Source organism: Haliotis rufescens, unplaced genomic scaffold (genome assembly GCF_023055435.1).
Source record: "Haliotis rufescens isolate VD_foot unplaced genomic scaffold, xgHalRufe1.0.p SCAF_1, whole genome shotgun sequence".
NCBI lineage: Eukaryota > Metazoa > Mollusca > Gastropoda > Lepetellida > Haliotidae > Haliotis > Haliotis rufescens.
This window is the reverse complement of record NW_025963779.1, coordinates 85791404-85807839: the sequence shown is the minus strand read 5'-3', so window position 1 is coordinate 85807839 and position 16436 is coordinate 85791404. Positions and strand designations below refer to the sequence as shown.

The following is a 16436-nucleotide window of genomic DNA, read 5'->3' as shown; positions in this document are numbered from 1 at the left end:
TCCCAATTGCGTAGATCGATGCTCATGATATTAATCACTGTATTGTCTGGTCCAGATTTGATTATTTACAGACCGCCGTCATATAGTTGGAATATTGCCGAGTGCGGCGTTAAACAACAAACAAACCAACCAACGTTGTAACCATCAGATATGCATACCGCTTTATTGGCGCTATAAAACCGGCATAAGTCCAGAGTAGCACAAGGACACACACACACGCACGCACATACACACTCGTCGCTGCAAGTGCAGTGATCTCAGACGCGACATTAGACCCCTTTTTAAGTCACCTCAGATATGGACAGCAAAACGGACAGAGTTATTTTTTTCTTAATTAGTCAAACATTCTTTCTTCAAAGGCATTAAAACCAAGAACAAACTAACGCGAGAACAATACACAGGTGACCGAATTTGGAACTGTTCAAGACACCAGTGATATTTCACTTGATACTTGAGAAATAAGGGACCGAACTTGTAATTCCCACCGAGCTGAAACATTGTGAAGATGTATAGGCCCATGTAGGACCATTATGTGACTTGGATCTTTTCATGCCAAGCACCGGAAAATAAGAATGAATTTTTTTTTCATTGAATGATATTATTTTTTTTATGAACAATCTTGTAAGAATCTTCACTTGAGAAGCTGCAAGATCTTGGAATCTGGCGTGATGTGTTGTAACACATTGAGATTAAGAATTATTTATGTCAGTAAATTAGAATGAAATATCTTTTGCAAAAATAAAAATATGAAAACAATATTTAAGTATTTTTTTCTTTCTTTCTGAAACCACAAAACCAAGACAGCGTTTTTTGAACAGTAATATGACTTGGGTCTTTATGGTATTAAAGCATTAGGTGCCACTTTGGGAGTATCATTATATTTTTAAAAATGGAAATTTCGTGTATTTTGTTTGGTTATGTCAATTATGTACGGATGTTTCATGTTTTATCAATCCCTGACATAGGTTTTCGTACATTTAAATACAGGATACTAGCTTGTTCCCACCATACCTTGAGACTTCAGAGTAGGTACAACGTCAATGTATGTATGTGTGTCTACCTACTTACATGTATGTATGTGCGTGCGTGCGTGCATGCATGTATGTGTGTATGTTTGTGTGTGTGTGTGTGTGTGTGTGTGTGTGAGTGTCTGTGTGTCTGTATGCATGTGTGTCTGTGTGAGTGTATGTGTACTGTGTATTTGAGTGAGAGTCTATTTTATCTGTTTGTGTATATGTGTCTGTGTGTATGAATGTGTCTGAGAATGTGTGTCGCTACCTCTCATATTAGTAGCATATTAACGTATAAAACAATGCGATTTTAGTAGGATTTAAGTATAAACGTATTAAAAAATGAGATTTCATTAGGATAGAAGTATTCATAACATATACTCCAGTAGGATAATTGTTTCAAAATGTAGATATCAGTAGGATATAAGTATTCAAGATTGAGTTATCAGTAGGATAAAAGTATTCAAAATCTAGAAATTTAGTAGGATATAAGTATTGAAAATTAAGTTTTATCATTAGGATTTGAGTATTCAAATCTGAGATTTAATGTTAATACAATTATTCATAATTTAGTTATCAATAGGATATATGTATTCATAATTTAGATAAGGTAGGATAGAAGTATTCATAATTTAGATTAGGTGGGATAGAATTATTCATAATTAAGATATCAGTAGGATAGAAGTATTCATAATTTAGTTATCAGTAGGATATTAATATTCATAAATTAGTTATCAGTAGGATATAAGTATTCATAATTTAGATTTCAGTGGGAAATAACTATTCAAAAATTAAATATCAGTAGGATGTAAGTTTTCCAAATTGACATTTCAGTAGGATAAAAGTATTCATAATTTTGACATCAGTAGGATAGAGCGATTCATAACTAAGCCATTAGAAAAGCACAACACTCATGGCAGGTGTTGGAATGCGGGCATGAGAATTTCGTTTGGAAATTCCAGTGCAAGGTACAGTGTTGCCAAGTTTCCAAGTCACGTATAGTTCCAACAGTTTATTTACTATTGTCTGTGTTTTCAACTTGAATTAACACATTCTTCTTACGCAAACGAGCGTCCGTGCTCTTTTGTTGCAAGTGTCAATTAAACTTCTCACCTTTTTTCACAGAAAGTGAATATAAACTAACCCACGTCATTCCGAAAAAAGGAACAACCAACAGGGAATGCCTGTTGAATGAGAACTAGTTGCACTTAACTGAGAAGTTCTGTTGAGCACTAGGTATATTCCTAATCTATAGTCCTATTATCACATAATGTGCGTCTGGAACGTATCCTTATATACACAATAACATAACACCGTAACAAGTATTCGTTCACCCGTATTCCGAACCATTTCACTTATATCTGTAACGTCTGGATTAACGGGGTTTCGCTCTAGGTTGTAATCAGCACTCTGCCATGTTAAACAAGACAACAGTTTGCCGTTATTACCAGTATCGGAGATAACCCAATGCGGGCGACACAAAGATTTGAGCTTCCCGTATGTATGAAGGTGATCGAACACTGTTATGTGCTAACGAGCGAAGTCTCTGATCACCACGATGCACCAACTACCCAACTCTGTAATAGTTTCAATAGAGACTCTCATGGACTGACTTCAGGTCAGCACAAAGGAATAACTCTTCCGTTTTTATCTGATCTACCCCCGAAACATAAACAATTAATATGTCCATATGTGACTCTAGATAATCGTTCGGGAATATATTTCGCTGTTTATATTCTCCAACATATGCCAGAGCACTGTTCGTTTGTTGTTTAGCGCTGCACTCAGCAATATTACAGCTATATGACGGTGGTCTGTAAATAATCGAGTCTGGACCACACAATCCAGTGATTGATATTACGAGCAGCGATCTACGCAATTGGGATACGATGACATGCATCAGTCAAGCCTGACCACCCGATCCCGTTAGTCGCCTCTTACGACAAACATAGTCGCCTGTTACGGCAAGCATGGGTTGCTAAAGACCTATTCTACCCCGGATCTTCACGAGTCGCCCTAGCACTGAGGGAGATAATATTCCGAATGGCACTCTCCAAACAAGATATCAGTTTCTCAAAACATATCAGCCACAAAACGCACAATGATCTAATTGTCAATGTACGTTCCTACTGACTGGGAATTAATAAGGCATCAATGAATGCTTGTAATTTTCTTCCGACTGGAAAGCAATACGATTCTAGTTTCATTAGTCCTGAACTCAAAACCCGGAACACTTCACCTTCCAACAAAATGGTACAGTGCTGAAATCTATAACGTTCTTTTAGTCCTTAGATGCCCTAATGCATAATATATACATAATGATAATTAATGACAAAGGATATAAATATTCATTAACTTGGAGGGGTCGGATACATTTGAGTCAACGTTGGATCGAAGCTAGTTTTCAAATGCACATCTTCGACAACAAAAGCAGTTTTAATCTGCATACCATGCGCTTATATGAATTAAAGTCTCTTGACCTTATTGTACCGTACACACGCCCAAAGCAAAATCACAAATGAACCTACTTACCGACACGGCCATAGTCCTTGGGCTGTTTCTATTGTATGTATATATACGTACACATGGCTACTTCTACTTGATCGTCGGTGTGAGAACTCGGTGCACACCACAACAATGAAGCCAACCCCAGTCCTGGCCGAACGCTACAGAGGACATGTCGATATCAATTGGTTTGAAATACACCAATGGTGTTGAAAATGAAATGGTGAAAAAAAGGTTCAATGTATCAACAATCTAATTTACATTCCGTCCATCCTAAAACATACTGAACAAGTGACTTGTCCGGTATGGCCCGCCAACGTGATGAAGTCTAAACAAGAAGCCAATTGACACAAGCCGACTAATACCGAGGCCATGTTTGTACCTACAGGCTAGCTTGCTCGCTGGCGGTCGTGTACACGAGACCAAGACCATCCTAGATCTGACCATCTTGTCCCTACTATAAAACGCCGTCTTTCCTGTGTCACGCCAGTGCAAGCCCAGCAGACGTTAGGGACAGAGCCAAACCACGGCTCCAGCAGACGATAAGTGGGCACTGATTGGAAATAAAAAAACGATTGGATGAAATATCGTCTGCCGTGAGTTCTTCAACCGTCTAACACCAGCCGTCTGGTTAGCCAGAATAGGAAATCAACGACTGCAATCGGAGTTGAAGTGGGAAACACTTCAAGACGATTTATCCACTACTGGTTTCAACTTGGATTGACCTTTGGAGTGGTGTTGCTGTGAATATTTCTCGAACTTTCGAACTTTCGTCGAAGAGTATTTGAGACAAGTTGACCTTAGCGTCCTGCTGCTGAACTTTTGGAAAGAGACAGAAAGTGATTGGCTACTGCACTACTGCACTGCTATCTTGCACCTTACTGGCTGAATCTGCTTCCCACGCACTGCTCCAAGTGCTAGTTTAGCCTCACCCCCGCATCTGCTCAAAACTTCAAAATAGCTTCAAAATTCAAGAAGCCCGGGAGTCAGCTGGGCACGTGCAGCATGATGAGTCGTTTGCGTGAAAAGTGCATCGTCATCTTCATCATCCTCACTGTCATCGGCGTTGTCCAGTTGAGTCTGATCGTGAGGAAGCGGCGTGCACAGTCCCCCAACCCTTGTCGCCGAGTCTATGGCGTCCAGTGGGTCCGCGACCCAGACACATGTCACCGCTACTACATCTGTGTAGCCGGGCGCTCAGTCCAGATGCCGCCATGTCCTCGCAACTACGTCTGGTCCGTCTCCGGCAGGAACTGCGTCCCCGACAACTCCCGCTGGAACGACTGCAACATCACCAGCTCCTCAAATGCCTCCACAGAAGCAGCCAGCTTCACAATGAACGGCAGACGTGGGTTTGCCGCGGTGTCCGACCGGATGGACGCGCTCGTGCGTATCCCCAGCCCAGAGGATAAGCGACAGGAAGCCATTAGACGTAAGTACAAGTTCTGGTTGTAGTCGTTGGCAACGTGGGGTGGCATAAATCATTTTTTGGAGTCACTGTTTCAAAACAAGCATTTTCTGTGAATGGAAGAATCGTATTTATTCATTTGGACCCGCAACATGTCCAGCGTTCTGACTGAAGAAACTTACACCCCCCAAAACAATTATCATATTATCGGCCAATAAGAGTTGTTAGAAACATATCGGGTATATTGCTGTCACGAATATGTTTTATCACATTTCATGAACTGGAACGAGAGGTCGCCTAAGGTGGGAAGAGTATAGTTTCACCGACTACTTTGTTTAAGAACATTGTTTAGGTCAAGACTTTTATCAGCTCAATAGTTATCACATTTTGTGTGTAGTTGTCTCAAGGTGAACTGTAAAACCCCACTTCTACACATATACAACAGACCCGTGAAGATCCGGGGTAGAATAGGTCTACAGCAACCAATGCTTGCCGTAAAAGGCGTCTATGCTTGTCGTAAGAGGCGACTAACGGGATTGGGTGGTCAACGGGATCGGGAACGGGATGCGCTGACTTGGTTGATGCATGTCATCGTATCCCAATTGCGTGGATCGATGCTCATGTAGTCAGTCACTGTATTGTCTGGTCCAGACTCGATTATTTACAGACTGCTGTCATATAGCTGTAATATTGCTGAGTGCGGCGTTAAACAACAAACAAACAGAGAAAATGACACTCTCATTACCTATAATTTTCTACTCCCGAAAGGTCGAGATATGAGGGATAACTTTGGTCCACCAGAAAGTGCACTTTTCAAAGATGCGTGACCCAAGAAAATCTGTTTTGGTTGAAGAAACACGATTCCTGAAATCATTTAAAATACGCCATCGCGACGCTTGTAGCCCGACATCTCCGTTTAGCATTATGAAAGATTCTTACTTGTCAGATAGGTAAGCACTTCTGATGATTGTCATGACAACTCATGAATGTTTTCCTCGTGTATGTAGAGGGTCACAGAGGGTCCTTCTAATACATCACCCTGTATAATCCAGATAATTCCACAGATAAAATACAGTCTTGTTTAACTCCGTTTCGCTGAAAATATGAAAATCGCTAACGTATTAATATTTCTCCGTGAATGGTGGACAGTAGCTAATCTCTGACACATGAACCTAATGATAACCGGTGCCAAGCGACAATACGTGGAGCATTAATAATGTAATAATTTGTCCTAGGGTGTATGCTCATTCAACCTGTACATGGGGATTGTGGTAAGAATAGCCCCAACCCCCAGCAATCGATGCTGGTCGTAGGAGGCGACTAAATGCATTTGTGGTAAAGCTGGGCGACCTGGTATGGCATCGTACCCCGACGGCATGGGTCGATGTTCAGAATGACTTAATGATTTGCAGGCCGCGGTGATATAGCTGACATATTGCGGCGTTAAACAGTGAACGAACGAACAGACAAACAGACAAACAAACGAACAAACAACACTGTATGTCGTTTACTACCAGCTATCATCAAGTTTCTGCAGTGTCCGATTATTTTCACTGAGTTTGTTGCCATCACTTTCACTTGACATGTTGATGTTTGGGTGTGTTTTCAGTATGTTACCATAACGTTGACACCATAGTTCTAAATTTAAAACAGCGATTTCATGTCTCATATGGTAGTTTGCTGAAAAATGCATCATTGGCTGTCTTTTACAATTTAAAATATACAGACGTGGGTATAACATAAACGTTAGCACTAGAAAATAACCAGTCTCGATTATAGGACGAAACAGATTCCATTGGGGTAACAAGCAAAATAGCGCTGAAAATGACGTGAATGGATCACTCACGCGCAATATGTGTAGGCTCTTTAAAAGATAGAATTCATATTCATGAGAAAATTCGAAGAAATAGATAAGTGGTAAATAAATATGGTGATGAATATTCTTTTGTTTGTATGTAACTTTGTTGACAGAAACACACGTATGTGTTCGTAATCGAAGTCGACTTGTTCGAATCCAAAAAGAAAATTCATTAAAATTTCTAAAGGTTTTGTCAAATAGTTATCCACCCCATAAATCCACGTCTTTGTTAAAAGAAAGTATTCTAAAAAGTATAATTAATAATTCGACACACCGGCCCTTTGTTTTCTATCCATAAACCAAAAAAGTATAAATTTTGCAGCAATGGTTAAATCTTAAAGAATAACCCCAACAGCAAAATTTGATTTGTTTACCGATGATATATAATAATTTATCATCACTCTCTGCGTCTGGAGCATCACGTAGGTGAATATGATGAGTATTGCCCAACCTGAGTTGACGTTATTTGTCCATCCACTCCCACTGTTTGGGCTCCCCTAGATATGACGGTCAAGTATTGACCCTCAGCACATTGTTGCTACCTGAATGGTCACGTAGAGCACCTTGTGTTTATTGCAAGTGTTAGTTTTGACCACTTAGCGTCTGCAACGTAACGTACCGTGACCCTGACCTCGCCACCAGCACGTAGCCGTTGAGATATTGTGTACCAGAGTTCGGCAGTGTGGAAGGTCCGTGTATGACCTTGTTGAATGTAAACACGTTCACCTGAAACAGTCCCGTTATAATCATGTTGTGTAACTGTGCCTGGACTTCTTATGGTGTAGTGCGGGGATGTAACTTTGTTTGAACTCTTGTCGGGGCTGTCACTTTAGTTTTCTGTTTGAATACTGCACAGCGAGGCCACTGAGGAGCCGCCGGGATAGAGAACAATGTTATGTGTAAGATTATGAAAACAAATGCACAAACAACATAAAATAACATTTGTAAAATATTTGTCATCTTAGCAAATGTACACACAAAATTATTAATATGCATCGGTAGAATTTTTTTTTTTTAGTCTACTAGACCTTATAATGATAACATATAGCAAACCCCTTAAAAATGGCAAATTTCTACAAGTCCTTATGATTCCTTAACTATTGGGCAGTTTGGCAAGGACTAGTGCCAATTTCTATTGCTGAATATGGAGTATGTATACGATCTTTGGGTGACGCTTAGAGGCTTGATATGTAATTACAGACAATTAAATAATGGTCCACTCCTTTAATACAATTGCCGAAGCAAGCTGATAATCCATACTAAATTATTAAATGTGTTCATGTGCATGCGTAACGTTGAAAATGGGGAATATATCTTAACATGTCAACATGTAATCACCCAATGCGAACTGAGACCCGTGAAGATCCGCGCAAGAATAGGTCTTCAGCGACCCATGCTTGCCGTTAAAGCGAGGACGCTTGTGGTAAGAGGCGACTAACGGGATCGGGTTGTCAGGCTCGCTGACATGGTTGATGCATGCCATCGTATCCCAATTGCGTGGATCGATGCTCATGATGCCAATCACTGGATTGTGTGGTCCAGACTCGATTATTTAGAGACCGCCATTATATAGCTGGAATATTGCTGAGTGCGGCGTTAAACAACAAAGAAACAAACAAACTATGCTCACCAAGCGTCTATCTGTTTCCAGGCGTGTACCCGAACCACCCGTGCGTGTTCACCAAACAGGAGACGCTGCTTCCCCACCCCGAGTACTGCCACTGGTACTTCAACTGCTCCCTCATCCCCCGGGAGGAGGACTGGGCGTACCTTGAGCCCCTCACCCAGGAGTGTCCCTACCCCAACCTCTTCTCCATCAGCACCAGGGAGTGCACCCACTTCAGGGAGGTGGACTGTGGCGCCAGGAAGGTCCTTCAAGCACCATGTAAGTAGCACATCAAAATTACATTTCTCACACTAATCAACTTAGGAACAGAGCTTGGGGAGCTTTTTAAGCAATTATATCTTAGCACCATGTGAGAAGCACATCGATTGAATATCAAAATAACATCTCTCATACTAATCAACTTGAGAACATTAATGACATCTCTAGCTTGGGGAGCTTTTTAAGCAATGATAGCTTAGCAATTGACTCAATGACTGCAAGAACGCAGTTGACACATTCATGCAAAAGGTTGATGGACACGCAGTTGGGATTTGAACCCGGATTTTTAGCACTGCGATGGACGCTTTAATCACAAGGCTACCCCCCTCCCCTTTCATCCATGTAATCCTGTACCCTGTATCTGTGACTTCAGCTGATGATGTATAGAATAATACAAACTTGTGCTCGCGAAAGACAGTTGCATAATAATACAATATCAGTTGCACTAAAAATGCCCTTAGGTTTCCTGGTAGGGTTACATTGTCATGTTGTGTTCCAGGCGAGTACCGGATGAACCAATGCCACCAGAGCCCGTGCCTCCCCTGCCCCGTCCGCCACGGCAGTTGTGTGGGGCTGGAGGACGGAAACCACCCATTCCCAGATCGCGAGTGGACCCCTAAATACCTCGTCTGTGAGTCCAACAGAACGGTGGACCAGAAGGACTGCCCTGAAGACACGCCCATCTTCTCCCCTGGCACGAGAAAATGCGAGAGGTTGATGGACATACCGAAACAAAATGGCGGCACCCAACCATCTTGTATCGGACGTCACAATGGTTACTACCCAGATGAGACAGGCCGATGTGACGCCTACTTCAGATGCACCGAAGGGAAGTTTGCCGAACACGGTACATGCGGAGAAGGGGAGGTGTTTGACCCGATCCACCAGAGATGTGCTTTTGACACGGCTACAGCGCCATGTGGCAACACAACCATTGACTTCTGCCACGGGGTACAAGATGGCTTCTATGCTGACCCCTTCGGCCGCTGCACCATGTACCACCACTGCAAACACGGCCAGATGATGGGGTACATGCGCTGCCCGTACGGTTCCTTCAGTCCAGCAAAGGGTAAATGCAAATTCTCCCTTCAAATCCCAGCCCCGTGCGGAGATGAACCCAACATCTGCTTCAACAAAAGGGATGGCAACTACGCCGACGTGAGGAACCACTGCATGTCCTACTACCGCTGCCATCGAAACTTCGTCGTGCATATCGACGAATGTCGGAACGGCCTCGTCTTCAACCACGTCACTGGAAAATGCGACGTTGTCAACAACACCCCTCCCCCCTGCGGCCTTGCTCCGTCTTGTCTGGGAAAACTTGACGGGGCCTACCCTGCCCCACTGAGGGGGTGCCAGTACTACTACGCGTGCGAGAACGAGATGTTCAGGGGCTACGGCAAGTGTTCGTTACGACAGGGCGGTTTCTACTTCAACCCAACGACCAGAGAGTGCGATTTCCCAACCAATATCTGTTCACCTTGCGGGGTCAAAAGAAGTAACTGGTAGGCTATTTTCCTGTTTCTTATAATAAAGACAGAAATCTGCTGCAATTGATTTTCCATTGAACCAATGTTATAAATAAATTTTCATCGTTTGCGAAAATGGTATCAGGTGCTGAAAACCAACTGATATAGTTTTGAAAAATTAGATGTAAAACGAATACGTGTTTTTTAAATATTTTCAGTAATAGATACGTAGAAACTACATAGTTATGTGTGTGGCTGTGATTGGTATGGTTCTCAACTTGTGTTTGTATGTCTACATGAATTATTTCTTTTTCAGTACGTTGTTACAGTTGGCGTGACGTCGTCCCTCGTCCGGCTTCCTCTGCCAAACCATCCCAATAAAACTCATGCAGTACAACTGTTTTTTGTTATTTAAACAGTTTGGTATAAGTGTAAGGCCAGTCGCAAATACCTTCTCGAATATCCTGCATATGGATTAAAGGAGGCCAACACTAGCACCCTAGAGTGTTCATCATGTGTATTAACGGACAAACTTGTGTTACCCATTCGGAACTTACATATCTTTTCACAACTCTGAAGTAATTAGAGTACCTGATAATCAACCACGACAGACATACGTTGGAAGAAAGCTCCTGAAGTATTTAAATGAAAAGGCACAGACCAAACAAACCAAGACATGGGCTGTTGAAAGAAGCTACGAGATGCCCTGTGTTCCAAACTCGTGTGACACTCAATCAGAACGTACTTATGGATCTTGTCATATCTCTAATGCAGACACAAGTTGTTCCAGTCGTTAATGGACTTTGATCGGTCCTGTAGACACTTCACAAGAAATGACTTATCACAAGACAACGTTATTTGTACAGAATGTGTACGTACCATCTGATCAGTGAGTGAAACAGAAGAGATGACGGTCCGTAGCAAGCCTTGTACAGAAATGTGTACAGTAAAGCGGTGCTATGCATTTGTACATTGTGTACCTCATGTGATACTGTAGTGTAGTGTATATACCTGCATGTCAAGGGCTGTACACCTGGCCCAGGTAAAGCGTTGATGTGATACTCCTCCCACTACTGCCCTTGGCGGTGACCCAGCTGACGTTATTCCCACACTCTCTCTGCTACAAGATTCCCCACCCCCGCTCCACGACAGTGTTCATGTTTCGTCCATGTTTGTAGCTTTTCAAGCCCACGCTGATGCAACTGAATGTATATAAATGTGCAAACTGAATAAAAACGTTGCCACAATTCGTTTGTCTTTTTCAATTCGAGAAGGGTGGTGAGGTGGTCTGGGGGTTAATGCGTTCGCTCGTCACGGCGAAGGCCCGGGTTCGATTCCCGACACGGGTACAATGTGTGAAGCCCATTTCTGTTGTCACCCGGCGTGATGTTGCTGGAATATTGCTAAAAGCGGCGTAAAAACATACTCACTCACTCAGTGCTAGAAAGGAGAATGTAATGCCACGGACTTAGAATCAGGGGATTTGGTCTTATGTTTTAGGCCGCAGTCAGCAATATTCCAGCTGTATGACAGTAGGGATCATCAGAGGTAGATCTCAGCTGCTTATGTTTTCAAATTTGAAGGTCAAGTATAACTCTGATATCTCATAAGTATGTGATATGACCATTATAACATTTCAGACTCAGAACGGTGCAGAAACACAGCACTGTTATTTGTTTTGGAATTCACCAACTGCTTTAGTATATATAAAGCTGTTAGCTCTTCATAATCAATATGCGGCTTGGATTCCTCAAGTGGGTGCAATATGTGAACGCCCGTCATAAAGCTGGAATATTGGAAAACAGGACGCTCAAATCCATACTCACTCACTCACTCACTCGGCATGGACAAAATACCCTAGTCAGTGAATACTATACTAACATTAAACAGAACACGTTAATTCAAGGTAGTAGAAATCAATGATTTTGAATTTGTACTTAAGAGTGAATCATGTCATTGAGTTCTAGATTATTATTATATCAACATCCGTGTATCTTCAAGCTAAATAGTGTTACCTAGAGGACGTACGGGGCACACAGTGATAAACCCAACTCACTCACTCACTCACTCACTAGGTGTTCGGAGAGTAAGTGGAGGCATGTTCATACACTCTAGTTGACACATAGTAACAATATGCATGCCTCAACGCAAGACGTGTTCACTGCCTCGAGAACTGTGGAAGGCGGGTTTCCTCGCCCTTCAAAATGCTGTAGCGTTTATAATGTTATTAAACGACGTTGTTTCTGTGTTTTATAGTTGCTGTGCTAAATCTTTACCACTTGTGTGTTTAGCCCTTTGTCTTCTTCAGGGGGTATTTATGACCGAACATAAATCACTGAAACACGACCGGACAATATCAGCCTCCTGGTTTTGGCTTGGAATTATTTCAACAATACCAATGTCAGCGTTAATCTGAGATGGTAATGGCAACATGGTAACACACTTGCTTGCGACCCAGCCTCTATGGTGTTGTCACCAAGGTTTCCATCATGCACTATGGGCGGTCATGTATTCGTTGTGATGAAAGTAGCAAGTGAGAGTATTTATGCAAAAATCTTACACTATAGCGTTGTACGTGACATATCTTGAACTTACAAATTACAATAACCGCTCTTGGAGACATGTCGTGATCAAACTGTAAGCGTTGCACGAGACAGGTCATGAATTATTAAAACCCTGTGCAAGGCACGTCAAGATCATACAATGAAAATATTGTACGAGATATGACATCAGTGTATAGTCAAACATTGGACGAGACTTGCCGTGATCAAACATATGTGTTGTCTAAAACATGTCAATATCAAACATAAGCGTTGTCCGAGGCAAGTCATGATCAAACATAAGCGTTGTCCAAGACATGTCAAGATCAAACATAAGCGTTGTCCGAGACAAGTCATGATCAAACATAAGCGTTGCCCAAGACATGTCAAGATCAAACATAAGCGTTGTCCAAGACATGTCAAGATCAAACATAAGCGTTGTCCGAGACAAGTCATGATCAAACATAAGCGTTGCCCAAGACATGTCAAGATCAAACATAAGCGTTGTCCGAGACAAGTCATGATCAAACATAAGCGTTGTCCGAGACAAGTCAAGATCAAACATAAGCGTTGTCCGAGACAAGTCAAGATCAAACATAAGCGTTGTCCGAGACAAGTCATGATCAAACATAAGTGTTGTCCAAGACATGTGAAAGATCAAACATAAGCGTTGTCCGAGACAAGTCATGATCAAACATAAGCGTTGTCCAAGACATGTCAAGATCATGCATAACCGTTGTCCGAGACATGTCAAGATGAAACATAAGCGTTGTCCGAGACATGTCGAGGTCATGCATAAGAGTTGTCCGAGACATGTCAAGATGAAACATAAGCATTGCCTGAGAGATATCAAGACCAAACATAAGTGTTGTCCGAGACATGTCAAAATCAAACATAAGCGTTGTCCAAGACATGTCAAGATCAAACATAAGCGTTGTCCGAGACATGTCAAAATCAAACATAAGCGTTGTCCAAGACATGTCAAGATCAAACATAAGCGTTGTCCGAGACATGTCAAGATCAAACATAAGCGTTGTCCGAGACATGTCAAGATCAAACATAAGTGTTGTCCGAGACATGTCAAGATCAAACATAAGCGTTGTCCGAGACATGTCAAGATCAAACATAAGCGTTGTCCGAGACATGTCAAAATCAAACATAAGCGTTGTCCGAGACATGTCAAGATCAAACATAAGCTTTTATCTCTCAATATGTGACCAGTGTGACTAACGCTGTTGTTTTAAGAGATTTTCAGAGGATTCCGTGTTAGAATTGGTCCTCAGCAACCTCTGCTGGTCGTAAGAGGCGGCCAAATGGATCGTGTGGTCAGGCTCGATGACCAGATGGATCGTGTGGTCCGGCTCGATGACCAGATGGATCGTGTGGTCAGGCTCGGTGACCAGATGGATCGTGTGGTCCGGCTCGATGACCAGATGGATCGTGTGGTCCGGCTCGATGACCAGAAGGATCGTGTGGTCCGGCTCGATGACCAGATGGATCGTGTGGTCAGGCTCGATGACGTGGTTGATGGTGTGTCATCGGAACCCGACGACGTGGTTCGTTGTTCACAATACCAATCACTGGATTGTCGGGCCACACTCGATTATGTACATGCCACCGTCATACAGCTGGAATATTGCTGAGTGCGGCGTTATACAAACAAACAAACAAACAAATCAAGTGAGTGAGTTAATGAGTTGCGTTTAACGCCCTTTTAGCAAAATTCCAGCAATATCACATCAGGGGACACCAGAAATGGGCTTCACACATTATAGCCATGTAGGGAATCGAACCTACACCTTCGGCGAGACGAGCGAACGCTTTAATCACTAGGGTACCCCGCTGCGCCCAATAACTCCAGTAGTTGGTTACTTGTGTGATCCCCAGCTACATATGGTGATCGTAAGAGATAATGGATGGGGGTCATTGTAACCTGACGACGTGGATCGATGCTCATAATATCAATCACTGGATTGTCTGGTCCAGATTCGAGTATTTGCACTGTCATATAGATGTTGTATCAGTTGTACAGTGCGGTGTCAAACAACAACCGAAGTAAGCACGTAGTCCCGTTTCGTCTCTCCCTGGCATGTCGTGTGGATGGAAGTAGTAGGTTGCCGTGTGTAATCTGCGTGTGGCTTGACCTCTGTCGGGGCCTTGGAGTAGTTTAGGGGGCGGTCGGGTAGTGGTTAAAGCCGAAGACCCGGGTTCGATTCCAAACATGGGTACAATGTGTGAAGCCCATTTCTGGTGTCCCCCGTCGTGATATTGCTGGAATATTGCTTAAAGCGGCGTAAAACCAAACTCACTCACTCACTGAAGTAGTTTGGGTACATCAGGTTTGGAGTGATCTTGTCTCAACTTAAGGTTTTAGGAAACTACGAATGGGATATTTTGTAACAAACACATCGAGGCAATATGTAGTTTCTTTGATAGGCATTTAGAAGTTGGAGTACTAAGTAGGATAAGAATATATGGATGAACAACTTTCTTCATTACAATTAAGAGCGACGTTTCAGTGTAGGTTCTAACACCGTGATCACTTGCTTGATAACGATGTTAGAACCTACACCGAAACGTCGCTCTTAATTGAAATGAAGAAGTTGTTCATCCATAAATTTTATCCTTACTTAAAAATGTAGTTGTTATACTTAGACAAGTACAACACGAACACTGTACTTTAACTGCCTTTTCGTTACAACGCTTGTAAAGGAGTTTGTGAGCCAGATATATTTCAAGCGCCTAAATATCACGGCTGCCCAGAAACATATTGACAAACCTGGATTTGACTTTAAAATACGAGACTTGCAGTCCCAACTGTTCCAGCTATGTTAAGCAGAAACCCCACAGCTTCCACTCACATGAAAATAATGCTACAGGTTATGCCTGAAATTATATAAAAATGACATTCAAAAGTTCTAGCTTGTGTCTTTATTCAAATTGCTTTCATAAGATCTAGTTTATGTGTGTTGAGACCAAATATGTTTCCTGTATCCAAACACAAACGATATCATAAAAAGCAATGAACAACCAGACACCAAGCTACAACGTGTGTCGTCGTTCTAAGAAAAGTCGCAATAAACGTGACTCTATTTAACACTGCAACAGCAGCATGCACACACTCAAGGCGGTTGTCCCACGCAATGATTCACATGTTTCATTGTCCTCCATGCGTTCATTGCCATGCGTCTAGAACATGTTCTTCAATTCCGAGACGCCGGAATGTATAGGACTTTGCATCAAAGCATAAAGGATTGATTGTATCTGCGTTATTCGTCAAACATATTCATTTCCTATGAGGATGGATTTATCAGAAGAAATATATGTGACATTTCTAATTGCCATTTACAGTATTTGACCATGGTGGAGTCGACACTGGGGTTACTTCATTTTGACCCAGGTGACATTTCAACATTGAGCTAAACAAGGACTATAAGGCCAGACGGAAATACATGACATTGCCTATCCTTTTTTCTGACATGATTCAGTCATGAAGCAGGGAGAAATTTTAATTGGACGTCGACCATACTCGAGTCTTGTGTAACATCCATTCCTGCATGTCGCTGGATTGATGTAGGGTGTGAACTTATCCGGGTGGAATAGGTCTTCAGCAACCCATGCTTGCTGTTGAAGGCAACTATGTTTGTCGTCTGGGGCGACTAAAGGGATCGGGTGGCCAGGCTCGCTGACTTGGTTGATGGATATGATCGTATCCCAATTGCGTGGATCGATGCTCATGATGTCACTGGATTGTCTGGTCC

At 42.3% G+C, this 16436-nt stretch overlaps 1 protein-coding gene across 1 annotated transcript; it reads left to right on the top strand.

Annotated features, from left to right (window-relative positions):
- The first annotated feature begins 3921 nt into the window (after window positions 1-3921).
- Window positions 3922-11382, top strand: LOC124147113. Its single transcript, XM_046517747.2, has 4 exons — window positions 3922-4947; window positions 8433-8666; window positions 9166-10171; window positions 10452-11382. Exons 1-4 carry the CDS (start codon window positions 4521-4523, stop codon window positions 10471-10473), a joined length of 1689 nt encoding a protein of 562 aa, XP_046373703.2. The 5' UTR covers window positions 3922-4520; the 3' UTR covers window positions 10474-11382.
- The last annotated feature ends 5054 nt before the right edge of the window (window positions 11383-16436 follow it).